We start from the raw sequence: 13,514 nt of genomic DNA on the forward strand, positions 1-13,514 counted from the left end.
TCATTTTAACCGAAAAGAAACCGATAGTCCTTCCTCCCCATTACCTGTGTTGAACCACAATGCTGCATGCAACTGTGGCGCCGTCGTTACCCGCGTCTGCAGTCACACACTCCGTATCGGGACGATTCTCTGAAGGTTTACCGGACAATGTTAGGGAATTGTTTATTTTCAAGAAGAATCACGTAGAATTGTGGCGTGTACCACAGGATCTGCCATCTGGTGAGAAGCGACTCTTATATGTCACAGGGATACAATTGAATGCCCCGCCTGCATGTGTTGCAGTATGCAGGCCGACTGGATTTAGTGTGGATGTTCTTGTGATGTGCTTTGACGATTTTCATGTATCATTTGTCCAGTACGACCTGCTGTCGATGCGTCTCCGTACAGTGTTGCTTGTACAGTTGGATGACCGTGAGGTTTCACGCGACATGACACCTCTGGAACCTATCATGCGAGCAGATCCCACTGGAAGGTTTGTGATTGTGTTGGCTCGGCGACGGCACTTATTCCTTCTTCCGCTGTTGGGGCCAATGACATCCGAGGGCGCCTTGAAATCCGAGGCACAGCAGCCCGACAATGCTGAGGAACCAAATATCCCGGGTGCCACCCCTTCCGCATTGGGCGTTGCAGATGACTGGGGTGACGAGGGGGATTACGATGAGGAAACTAAAGAAAATAAGGTGGCAGAGTCGAGTGACGCCGCATGTGGAGGCGCGTCACCTGAGGAAAACAGCTCAAAGGTTGTCGGATCATCAAGTGTGCTTCTACGCATTGGCGCTATTTCCATGTTCACCCTTTCAAAGGTTCTGAAGAGTTCGATTCGCTATGTACGCGACGTGCAGTTTATCGGTACCCTCGGTGAACCTCTGTTAGCCATATTGTGTGAACGGAAGCCAACATGGGCCGGGCGGGTGAAACTCGTGGAGTGGCGTACAAAAGCGGTTGAGTCGAATATGCTTTCTCAGCAAGTTACTTGGGTGCAGATCTCCGGTACGGCGAGTGCCCTCCCGAAGCTATTACTCGTTGGGGAGGTTGATGGTGTCCCTTACAACGTAACTCACATGTTACCGGTGGGCTCTATCTCACAGGCCATGTCGGGTGTAATTTGCTTCGGCGTTAACACGATTATGCACATCACAACGAGGCGAGGTTATGGTGCCTACTGGAACGAAACAGGGAAGGAAGAGTGCACCAGTTCCAAGTCGTCTGCTGTCTCTTATGGTAAGATAAACTGGTGTGACAAAAAACTGGAGTCTTCAACCGCATTATTCCGAGTGAACCTTTCGTTGGCTAATTGTGTGGCGGCCACATTAGAGGGTAAGGATGATGAAGGGTCGTTACAAGCTGTTGCTGTGTCAGAGGACGATGGTGTCGTTCTGATGCTTCAGTTCCTCTCTCAGGGATCCAACATTCACGACATACGCATTGCCGTATTGACATCCGGGTGCTACTGCTCGAGCATAACTCCAATAAGTGAACGTCTAATGTTTCTGGGTTCCGCGGTAAGTGACTCTTGTATAGCAACCGTTCGCCCACAAGGCAGCAGCATGGAAAGTCGTTTCCAAGTTGTGGAGAGTATGGAGGCGATAGGTTCAATTAGGGATGTTGATGTTGTCGACTGCAGCGCCTTACCTGACGGGGGATCCAACACAACACCTCGCTCCGAAGCGGGTGGCTCGTGGCTTGAGGAGACGCCGTTTGCTGAGCTTGCTGGAATGACTTCGCTGGATCCTATGCCAAATCTGTCTCCCATGGATTGTCGTGCAGTGATGGATTTAGCAGTGTGTGCAGGACAGGGCAGTTCTGGTTGCATATATGTGCTGCGTCAGTCGATACGAAATGCGGTTGTTCGCCGTGAGAAAGTCAACGCTGTGTCAGCTTTCTTTTTGGAGCTACCGCGTAACCCCAAACGGCTGCGAACAGAGGGGGATGATAGGGAAGGGGCAGCTCAGAACGTCGCGGGACCGCCCTCACGACTTTTACTGACCGGCCTTTCTTTTACCATTCCGTTCACTGTTCGGGGGGAGTCGGTACAGCAAGAACGGCATTCGGAGTTCATTGCTAATTGTCGTACTGTTTTTGCGGCGGGGGTTCCGTGGTTGGGTGCCTTGCTTCAGCTGACGGAAAAGGAGGGTCGAATTATATCGTCTAATGGACGAAAATTACTCCACCGCTTCTCCTTTTCCGGTGAGCGGGATTTGGATGAGAACAGGCAGGTTAAATCTGCATGTCTTGCCCCTGAGTTGCAAGCTTTATTTGTTCTCCTAGACGGTGGAGTGTTGTTGCAGTTCACGCTTTCAGAGATGGGAGGAGCGCCGCAGAGGAAGGAATTCGCTGCAGGTGTCGTGGCTTTTACACTCTGGAGGGAGCCCAAGTCCATCATTATGTTTATGTCAAGTCTCACAATGATGATTCAAGATGCGGAAACAGGAAGTATACAATGGATAATCCCTCAGATGGGTACGTTGCCTCCGTACACTGTTTCGGAGGAACCAGTTGCTGAGGCAACAAAGGAACCATCTGCCAGTGACGATCTTCCCCACGTGACACACGTGGAGGTGTTGAACTTACTAGAAGAATCCGCTACCGATCCTGGTGGGATCGTGGCAACCGCCCTTCTTGTTGTACTTGGTACGGGTGAGTTGGCTGTATATCACGTTGTGGGGCCTGATAAGTTTGGTCCACTCCGCCTAATCAAGAAGTTTCACCACTTTCTTGATACGAAAGCCGTCCGTGAAGTTATCGAATCTATTGAGGCGAAAAAGATGCGCCTGCAAAGTGAGCGTACCATGATAGAGAACGACACGCAGTCGGTGCGACACTGCAGCCGGCGCATTATACCATTTGCAGCTGTGGCGGGCCAATCTGGAGCATATGTCTGCGGACAACATCCATTGTTTCTCATGTGGGACAACCGTACCCGTCAACTCGTAGCGTATCGTCACCAGGCCCCTGGACTCGTACGCGGCTTCGTTCCATTTACATCTATGCCTGGGGGTTTCATTTACTGTTGTGAGGGATTTGTTGATTTCGCCGTTATGAATACCTATTGCAGTCCAGGTGGAAATGGGTGGCTGAGGCGACGTATCCACATTGGCGCAACACCGCATTTCATTGTGTACGACCCCCCAGGGAGAAGCTGTTTCGTCGTAACTTCAAAAAAAGTACCATTTCGTCCTCAGCGTGCATCTTTTGACGTACAACTGAAGATTCAGTACGATGAAGATTCGAACACTGTTCAGAGTGTAACAACGGAGGCACCCGTTTGCAACATGCCGGCCATTAAGCCAGGCACTGGTGTGCGGGTACCTTTGACAGAAAGGTTTGAAGTACGCCTCCACTCGACATTTAAGAAGGGATGGGACTGTACAGATAAGTTAATGCTTGACGAAAATGAGAAGGTGCTGGGCGCACAAATGGTTGAGATACACCAAGACGCAAACGCAGACGGGTCAGCTACGGCACCCGTATGTGTCGTATGCACTGCATTTCCCTTGGGGGAGGATGTTACGTGCAGAGGCCGCATCATTTTGTTGGCGTCCAGGAACATTAAGGGAAGGCGCTCTATTGTACAACTTCACTCCGAACCACTGAATGGTCCGGCAACTGCGGTAGCGGGAATCTGTTCCCAAATTGCAGTCGCAGTGGGTGGAACGATCAAAATATTTCGCTACGATTGGGAAACAAAGAAATTGGTGGTGAGTGCCTTCCTGTACGCGGGAATGTACGCAACGAGGTTATCTGTCTTTCGAAACTATATTATTTATGGTGATCTTTGCCGTTCTTGCTCGATGGCACGCTTTAACGAGGAGAACCACACTTTAACTGTGTTGGGTAGGGACCGTAGTGCGGTGTCCGTTGTCCACTGTGACATGATGTACCACGACCGTGCGTTCGGTATTCTTTGTTCCGACGATGAACGTAACGTGCTAATAATGGGATACACTCCACGCGTGCAGGAAACGGATGCAGGCACGCACCCCAAAGTCCTCGAGTCGGTTCTCTCACTTGATGGTGAGTACCGGCTACCCAGCGGTAGTCTTGTGAAATCCCTTCGCTTCCGCTCAACTGCGGGAAATTCCAGCGTGACTCTGTACGTAAGTAACTACGGTGAAATTGGCTTTATCGTGCCCATCGGCGAACAGGCTAACCGCACTGCGTTGTGGGTTACACGTCGTTTACAGATAGACCTTCCTTGTGAGGCGGGACTGACACCACGCATGTTTCTCAGCCTTAATCAAAGGTCCCCGCGGAACTCACTACGCGGGAAGGAAATGCTTGTACCGGCTCCGCTGCTTCGGGGACTTTTTTCTCTCGACCTTCGTTCCCGGAAGGCTATTGCGAGGGCCGCATACACGCAATTGGACCGCGTAGCAAATATTGTTGCGCTTGTGCATGAAGAATGTGGTTTGTTTTGACGTTTTGTTACTCAGGCATTGACGCTGATGTTTTAATGGTTTCGTTCATCAATAATAATGTGTTGTCGAAGGGGGAAAAAGCCACAGTAGCGGTACTATTTCGACTCATACTCTGGTTGGCTCTAGTAACTTTTTTTTTAAAAAAAGGGAACGCAATTATTCGTCCGGACTGCGCCCATTTCCTCCTCCCTGTGCCAAACATCATCTCACCAGCGCGATGTGACACTCTTCCGTTTTTCTACTTTGTAAACACGTTATATTTCCAAACGTATTTGTACTGTATTTGTGATTTCATACGGCAAAAGTACAAAACAAATCCACCACACAAGGGGTGAAGCGATTAATACAATAATCGTTGGCGGAGGTAGGGTGCAGACGTGGAATAGACATATTTCCGATGAGTTATAGCTGGCGCGGCTGCCGTGTTCTGCTTGGTTCCATGCCCTCCTTCCGACCGCATATTCACAGACACCCATGCACAATATGCAGCAGCGCAGTGACGCAGTATCAAGATGCAACCGAGACAACTAGTGCGGATATTTGTGACGACAAAAACATTCGCAACGATATTCATTCTGCCTCCCACGTTAGTTGTTTCAATTACCTTAGCAGCGATAAAGCCGCGACTGCTACGCCAGCATCGCTTCATTTTAGAGATCGACAGCCTTCAGGATGGAGTGGTAGGGCACTTGGCGCCACAGTATGCGAGAGTCGCAGGGCCGCTCTTAACGAGTGGCTCGGGATGATGCAGAATGCAGCAAAAACGACACAATCGCAACCTGAGGATGCATACCTTCAACAATGTTGGCAGGCGTTCCGTGATCCATCACGGGCTTTAACTGATCGTGAGATGGAAGGTGCTATCGAACTTCTCGACCGGCAATGTGAGTTTCAGAAGAGTTGTACAACAAGTGACAAGTGTTTGGTGGGGGAAAGTGCAAATTCGTTTTTGATGCGTCTGAGAGGTGGCGATGTCCATTCCGTGGATGAAGAGCGACAATTGTCGTTTCAGCGGACGCTCCTCGAGTTTCGTGATTTAGCCAATACCATAAAATTACCCTTCTTCCTTTGCTGTGGCACGGCGCTTGCAGCTCACCGTGAGGGTTATTTTATTCCGCATGATGTTGATATCGACGTAGGTGTATTCTACGAAGACCTTCAGGACTTAGGTGATCCACAGAAGGCTGTCGTGGGTTTATTGTCACATGCCGCCCTTGGTGGGCGTTTTGTTCTTTTCGATGTATGTGGTACGGTGGAAAAAGGTCTCGAGTTGCGTTTCCTCCACAGTGAAACGCAAGTGCCAATAGACTTGAACGTGTATTATCAACCGCTCCCACAGGATGACAAAATTGTAGCAGAGTTCGGCCCGTTTGTGTGGACGGCAACATATTATGAATCCTCTGCCGCGCGCCGTCACGGCATGTATCGTTACAGGCATGCGCCATTCCGTGCGGCCATGAAACACATGTCGTTCTGCGACACCATGGCGTCTTCATCTGATCCTACAAATACGGTGGGGTTTCTTGTTCCTCCGGAATCTTACGTGGAGGAATGTTATGGTAAGGATTGGCGCACCCCGCGGCGGTTCACGTATGCAGAGGGGTTACAAAATGGAGGCTTTGCAAATATCATTGACGAGTAGCATCACGATAATGCGGTGCTAGGTGCACCAAGTAGTTTAACCAGAAGCGGCACTAAGCTAACAGGCAAGAAAAAGTAGAAAAAAAAAGAAACATTTCTTCACCGCTTTTTTTTTGATAGTGCTTCATGATAAACAAGACGTGGCGCATTTACCACGCTGTTATCAGGTTAGACTTTGTGGCTTACGAATCCATTCCTTTGCCCGCAGACTCATTGTGTATGTTCATGTGTACACGAGTTAGAAACAAATTTCTTTGTGACCTTCCTTCCTCCTTCCTCTTCCTCTTCCTTTCCCTTTTTCGATTTTCCTTTTTGTTGCGCAGCTGTGCTCTCCTTTGATAATAAAATAACCTCCTTTATTTTCGCACCTTTGCAAAAGCCGACATTCTCGGGACCACATCGCGGGATCGAAAAGCGGGGAGGGAAGGGAGCCACGCCGGAAAGTGAAGGTAGGCGGTAGATCAGCCGTAGAATTGCACGACACATAACGATATTAGTGAGGCATTGCGTCACAACCTACTGCTCATACAAGCGGATCGCTCTGTCACATGTCAGCTACTGATGTCGCATCTGAACTGAGATCAGGCGCACCGGAGTATGTTCCCACTTTCCTACGTTGTAAGCAGTCCGAAAATGTTACGGCGTTTGAATCGCCTGTTGTCTTTCTTATGTTCGGGTGCCGGGGTGCGGGAAAAAGTACTCAGTCCACGCTTCTTTCCAAAACATATAATTTACTCTACCTGTCTTCTGGTGACATATACAAGAGTGGAAAGCAACCATTTGTAGAGTTGCGCAAAATATTGAATGAACACTTTGGCGATGGTAAGGAAAGGGTTTACAATGGCGTCGTGCTGGATCGATTCATTGCAAACTCCGAGTTTGAAGCGTTCTACGTGCAGTCAGCGCTGCGGTCGGTAGGACTTCCGGTTCCGTTTGTTTTCATGCTGGCAATCGATCAAGGACTTGCAGCGAAACGGGCGGAGGAGCGTGGTGACAATAAAGGTGGTAACCAGCGGTGGCGGGCTGTGGAACAAAAGGCACAGGCAATCACTGCCAATACCGTATATGCCCCGATTCAGTGCCTCAGAACCATCCGTGTGGAAAGTGACATGACAATCGATGATGTGTTCAATGAGATCAAGACAACCATTGCGAATCAACTTCCTCCAGATCTTTTCAACCTTCAACTTCCTCGCGAAGCACGGCGAGAGGTGGAAGGGACGGTATTGGTTGAAGACTATGAGCTATATATGGAGCTCGCAAACGATGTGCACACCGTCGTTGGAAACCTCCGCGGCCGCCGTGACAGCGCTCCACTCTCCAACGTGGGGGCTCATTTGGATAAGGAATATTTTTCCTTCGCCAATAAGAGACTCCGCTCACAGCTCACAACAATGCATGTGACACTAAAGGCAGACGGCTTACGATTCCTAGTGATGAAGCATAAGACGCGTGGTTACATTGGCTTTCCCTCAGCTTTTACGCATTGCTACGAGCTCAATGATCTCTTCGAAGGTGTAGAGATGGCCCCAAAACCCTACACGGAACTTAAGAAATGGATGAATGATAAATCATGTGAACTCCCAGCAGATTTTCTTCTCGACACGGAGGTTGTTGTGCACGAGAAGAAGCCAACATTGTACATTATTGACTTTATTTACTTCTGGGGTCTGGATGGAAGGCGGATGCAGTTCGAGCAGCGACTAAAGGTATTGCGAGAATACTTTGGAGATATGAAGCCACAGGGTCAGGTTATTGCAATGAAGGATTACGTGCCCATAAACAAGATACGAACTCTGGTGGAGGAGATGAAGAGGAGAACTGAGCTTCCAGTTGATGGTTTAATATTCCAGCACAATGGCTCGTACAGATTTGGGTCCGACAAGTTTCTAATCAAATGGAAGCCCGTGCATTTGTGCACTGTCGACTTTCGTCTAGCCAACGGAAGGGTGGAAAATGGTGTTTGGACGTTTGACCTTTTTGTTACAGACGACTTCATTGAAGAGAACGGATTTAGAGAAGTTGCTTACCCTGGCGCTACGGCATTAATACCGGCATCAGTGGTTGAGGAAAATGGCTTGCAGAACGGAATGATTATTGAAATGGCTCTTTCTGAAAAGGAATCCGTGAAAAAAACGTCACCAAATGCACCTTCTGAGAAAACAAGATGGACCTTTCGGAATGCGCGCAATGACAAACCGTCCCCAAATAAGTACAGTATAGTGACCAGGATTTGTGAACTTATGCACGTTGATCTAGACGAGCTCGTGAGCTTGTGCGAGAAAGTTCCCTTTTACAGAAATGTGTGAAGGAGTTAACCGCCAATATGTGGGGTATACAAGTGGATAAACACACCTTCGCTGGTTGTGGACGTGTGATCGCTAACAAAAAAAAACATCTAACGAATATTATCAATGTTTCTATCGTATACTTGTATGAGTGGTTACGGTTTTGATACCGACGGCTGCGTGCATTCCTCAATACCCACGTAATACACTTGGCTTCCCTACTTCTTTCTCCTCTTGTCTTGCTTTAAAAAAAAAAAAACGTTCTTAACTTCGTCTTATAACTCATAACAGAAGCTTATCCTAGTTGAAGGTACCCGGCACTCCTCTTTTATTTTTTTTTGTGGCCCTTAGCGATACACGGGACGCATTGCTGGTGAGGCTGCACCGTATTACGAATACCTCGTTATTACATCGCCAACAATCAATTAATTAGTAGTGAAAAGGGGCTCAGGAAGGTGGAGAGGGAAAAATATATAAAAGAACGCTATATTTCTTCTGCAGTCGCGCGTCAGAAGTATTTCGTGAAATAAAAATATTGTGCCCGGACAAGTAGGAGAGAGGGAAAGATAACATATATCCTTAGCTCCAGGGTTGGCGTATACATATATATATATATATAATAACGTGTAATAGCAACAGCTACCTTCTGTGGTGGCAGTGTGAAAGGATTGCGCACAAATAACAGAAAAGTGGGAACGGTACAACTGCGCAAGGGAAAGAATATCAAAAAAAATAGAGGAAGCGATATCAAGTGCCTGGAGTAGAAACTATCCCACCTTTTAAATAGTGGAAGTGATTAGAGGAGATCTCAAAGGGAAGGGACCTTTCTTGTTCTCTTACTTCCTGTTACTTTCTAATGTCACTAAACCCTAACGCTCCTCCATGGAATGTTCCTGATCACAATATGGACCACGGCATGGACCCGCATGGTCGTCACGGGCACCAAGACCCCCGGTTTCACAATTTCAGCGGTTACTATCCTCAGCACATGCCCATGCACCAAATGCAAAGTGTGCAAAATATGGGAATGCCACGGTCTATGATGAATCACGGCTACAACCATCCGGCTGCTCATATACATCCCATGCAACATAGTGCGCCACCCGGTCAGGCGTTCCACCAGGGGCGAGCGCGAGGTCAGGCTTATCTTGGTGGACACGTGAACGCAATGCCCGCCGTTCCCGCGCCATCATATAGGAAACAGCACATTGTGGTGGTGGTGGTGCTCGGTTACAGGTGCGTAGGGAAAACAACTGTTGCCCGACAAATAGCAAAGGTACGCAACTATCGGTACGTCTCCCTGAAACCTAGTGAAGATGCCGGTAGCGTTTCGCCAGAGGCATTCGTGGCGCCGGTGGTTGAACTTTTGGCCAGTAAGAATTCATATGAAGGTATAGTCATTGATGACATTGTGTCACAGAATAAGTACGACCCCTACTACGTACAGTCTGTGTTGCAGAAACACGGACTCAAGCTGGATGTTGTGGTTTTATTGGACAGTGAATTGGACAATGCAAAGGAAGGCGTGGATTATGAAGATCCGCAGCAGCGGAAGCTGCATCCAGAGAGCTACGAGTTCTGTGCGTGTCACCTCAATGGTGGAAATGCCGTTGTAGTGGAATGTCGCGGGAAGGATCTCGACGAAACAGTTGCTGAAGCAATGCGACAACTGAATGATGTGAACATTGTGAAGGAATCAACTATTACGCTAAAGGAGGTTGCGCTAATGCCCAACTGCCCACTGGTGTGCAACCCATCAATGGTGACAGAGGTATTGGCGGCGCAAAGTGGAGTGTTAGGCCTTGCTGAGTCTGCTTCCTTTCCCTTCTCGGAACCTAATTACCTGTTAGAGTATACCATATTCGCGCGTCAGGCGCACGCGTTCCGAAGCTATATGATCATTCCATGGATCAAAGGCGATAAGGTGTCACTCATTGGTTACAAAGATGCTATTTATTTGCACCTTCCAGCATATAATATACTATTTCAACTTAATGATAGCCCAACTGCACTAACGCACCTACTCAAAGAGACAACTGCAACGGGCGGATTGGCCTTCATATTCGAGGCCACTTTTGCCGCAAATAAACTACACGTATCCGACTTACTCCTGTTGGGTGGCATGAAAGGATCCGAAATGCTGGTAAATGAACGTGTGGATTTGTTGAAGGAGAAACTTGGTGAATTGAGGGAAGGTGCTGTGCAGCTGCTTCCCTGGTACCCTGTAAAGGATATGGAGATGTGCAAGAAGGAAAATCCAGAAGCAGATGGCATACTTTTCGTAAATCCTGACGGTATTCAAGTTGGAGAGTACGACAGTCGAAACTATCTGTACCCGCTGCACAGGAAGAAAACAGTAGAACTTCGCATATGGAATGGTAATTTCACTGGAGGGGTGTGGACATTCGATGCATACTGTGAGGAGGTGGGTACTGAGAAACTTGTCGAAGGCATTCCTGTGCACATCAATGATGATGTTGTGACTGAATACTGCATCAATGATGGTAACATTTTGGAGTGCACTCGAGAAGAGCAAAGTGTCGGAACAAATAAAGCACGCAAAGGGGGGAAACACTACGTGTTCAAGAGCCGTTGTCAGTGGGCTTCCAAGCCAACGACAACATACAAACAGGAATGCTTTGTTAATGAACCCAAGTGGCCATCAGACCGGCTAGCACAGGCGTGTGCTGCGATTACTTACACTCCCGCTGTGCGACGGGAAGTGCAGAATGAAGCTTCTGGGTAATAGACGCTGGTATGAACATGAAAAGAAGAAAAAGGTGGGGAAGGGAGAGAAGGAAGAAAGGGAATGTCAGGGAGAAAATACGGAAAAGAAAAAGGAAAAGAAGGAGAGTCAGACTAACAAAGAAGAGGAGTAAGGGAAAGAAGGACCGCGTATTTGAGGCATTCCCCGTTATTTTTAAATGTTGTTATTACTATTATCTGTTCTGACCTTCAAGTTGGGTTGTGCAGGTGGCGAATCTTTGGCGTTACTGTTTCTTCACGATGGTGGTACAGGGAGCATGTGCCTCCTTTCAGTGTCATCTCGTTTTCTTTTTTTTTTGTCTTTCGTCCAGAAACGATCAGACCAAAGCATTTATAGCAACCAGTGAACTAATGGTGCTTGCGTTAACATCACCTGCGGAGAAATGTGCATCTACTCGTGTAAATCTGAGTTTACATCACGGAGACAAAATCCGACTGCCAGAAGCAGCAGCATACAAAACAGTGCACTGTACAAAATCGTGCAATGGGAGAAGTCTTCAAGTTGTACCGCGCACGCGGTGGTGTAACTCCATTCAGAATTGGAGCAAATTTCGGTGGTGGGCACGCTGATAATTTCAATCGACTTCCACTGTTCCTCATAAATGGCGTAAAAATTTTATTTAACGAAGTGGAGTGGTGAAAAAGAGGCTACGTAGCCACTTGCAACAGATGGTGTTCCGGTAAGAGAAACAAGGTTAAGGTAAAACCGTTGCCAAAACTGGCGAACCGAAATTTGACCGCTTCTTCCTTCTCGTTGGCGCTCAATAGTGGTAACAAGGTGCTTGGTACTGGAGCGCAGGGGAAAGCGGGTTTTGCGGTTTAACTCCCGTGGCACATGTACCAAAATAATGATAACAATAATAATAATAATAGTCGTGAGCTCTGCGCGGAAAGGCCACTGTTGTGTGTGTGAGTGTGTGTGTGTGTGTGTGTGTGTGTAATAACTGTCAATGAAGCTTCCAAATGAGCAACGTACTCATGGCAGGTCCGTCAGTTGCACCGATGCATTAATCTTGGGAAGTTCGGGTACACTATAGGTGCGAAACTCCAGGTTCCCGGCGCATAAAAATTCAAATGCAATGTAATCCACATGGCGTCTACGGCTCCTGGACGACACATAAGCAGTTGCGTTTGTGAAAGTTGCACTTGAGGTCATATGTGGAAATTTGGGGTTCTATGGGCATTCTCCGTTAATGGAATTCGAATTAATAAAAATGATGCTTTTGAACGTCGTTTCCAAGCGGAGGCCTCAAAGGCGAGGACAAAAAGAAAAAAACAGTGGAAAAACATAACGTTGGACTGAGGGTTGGTTCTGTTGATTTAAAAAAAAAATCGGTCAAACGCTTCATTTCGGACCAACAGCTGTCATAGGCCTTCCGGAAGGAGCCGCATCGTGGCTGGTGAGAACAAACGGGTTTGGCGTGTGTTCCTCCGCTGTAACTCCAAATGTTAGCGCTTCGTTAAGTAACATGGGGGGAATATGCATTTTCAGGTGCGTAAATTAACTTACGTGGAACTTGCTGTTTTTTGTTACTACATATCTCAGTTATTTGCAGTATGTCCAACACAATACATGTCTTCACAGTGGCGAATAGTCTGCCCAGACACGCTGACAGTTGACGCTGAAGGTAAGGCGCGTAAAGGTTTGGCAGTATTGTGTGAATTCATGCAACATCAACATTGATACGTTGTGCCGGATGGCTCTGTTATCTACCGAAGTCCGCGTATGGTTCACAAAAAAAAAATATTGGGAGTAGTTTTGTGGAAAGACATTTCAAGCTGCTTGATTTCCCACTTTCTCGTGACTGTGAAGGTGGCGGTAATTCAAAAGAAAATCATACTGCCGAGGCACTGGAGATTACAATTATTTTGCTGCGTTTAAACACCTGCACAGAGCATGTGCATAAGTTTATTTTCATTGAGAACAGCGACTTTGGGTGCAAGGGGATCGCTGCGTTGGTTACCGTTGGCTAACCCACTGCGTCTCTTCCTCCACATCTTTTTCAATGAATTCTTTTACGTTTTCAGCACTTGCTTTTGCTCTTATTGTTTTCGCTGCGTTTCCGAAATCCAAAAGGAGTGCCGCCGACGCTACGAAGAAAAAATCATATTAAAAAAGACATCTTGAATAATGTCTAATGATAATGGGGGTAGGATTTTCAGGCATATTTATGAGAGAACTTCCCGTTTGCACCTATTCTCGTTTCGTTACTTTCCACCGCGGCCGGCATAGCACAGAGGGCAACCTCTCGTCGTGCCTTCATTTTCTCTCTTCAATATTTCATGGAAACAATTGTTTCGTTAAACTGTCGGTACAAATAGTTCGTTGGCGTCACCGAACAATGAGCACATGAATTTAAAAAATAAATAAACTATCGGTGTGCGTGTGGGGGGGGGGGGG

At 47.5% G+C, this 13,514-nt stretch overlaps 4 protein-coding genes across 4 annotated transcripts; all 4 read left to right on the forward strand.

Annotated features, from left to right (window-relative positions):
• Nucleotides 1-59: 59 nt before the first annotated feature.
• TEOVI_000118000 (cleavage and polyadenylation specificity factor-like protein, putative) lies at nt 60-4,418 on the forward strand (the record flags this gene model as incomplete). The annotated part of the gene is made up of 1 exon (XM_067224460.1): nt 60-4,418. One exon carries the CDS (start codon nt 60-62, stop codon nt 4,416-4,418), a length of 4,359 nt encoding a protein of 1,452 aa, XP_067080561.1.
• A 397-nt stretch (nt 4,419-4,815) lies between these two features.
• TEOVI_000118100 (LicD family, putative) lies at nt 4,816-6,060 on the forward strand (the record flags this gene model as incomplete). The annotated part of the gene is made up of 1 exon (XM_067224461.1): nt 4,816-6,060. One exon carries the CDS (start codon nt 4,816-4,818, stop codon nt 6,058-6,060), a length of 1,245 nt encoding a protein of 414 aa, XP_067080562.1.
• A 547-nt stretch (nt 6,061-6,607) lies between these two features.
• TEOVI_000118200 (RNA guanylyltransferase) lies at nt 6,608-8,368 on the forward strand (the record flags this gene model as incomplete). The annotated part of the gene is made up of 1 exon (XM_067224462.1): nt 6,608-8,368. One exon carries the CDS (start codon nt 6,608-6,610, stop codon nt 8,366-8,368), a length of 1,761 nt encoding a protein of 586 aa, XP_067080563.1.
• An 835-nt stretch (nt 8,369-9,203) lies between these two features.
• TEOVI_000118300 (G5-interacting protein) lies at nt 9,204-11,093 on the forward strand (the record flags this gene model as incomplete). The annotated part of the gene is made up of 1 exon (XM_067224463.1): nt 9,204-11,093. One exon carries the CDS (start codon nt 9,204-9,206, stop codon nt 11,091-11,093), a length of 1,890 nt encoding a protein of 629 aa, XP_067080564.1.
• Between the last annotated feature and the right edge of the window lie 2,421 nt (nt 11,094-13,514).

Source organism: Trypanosoma equiperdum (assembly GCF_001457755.1).
Source record: "Trypanosoma equiperdum strain OVI genome assembly, contig: ctg_305, whole genome shotgun sequence".
Lineage (NCBI taxonomy): Eukaryota > Euglenozoa > Kinetoplastea > Trypanosomatida > Trypanosomatidae > Trypanosoma > Trypanosoma equiperdum.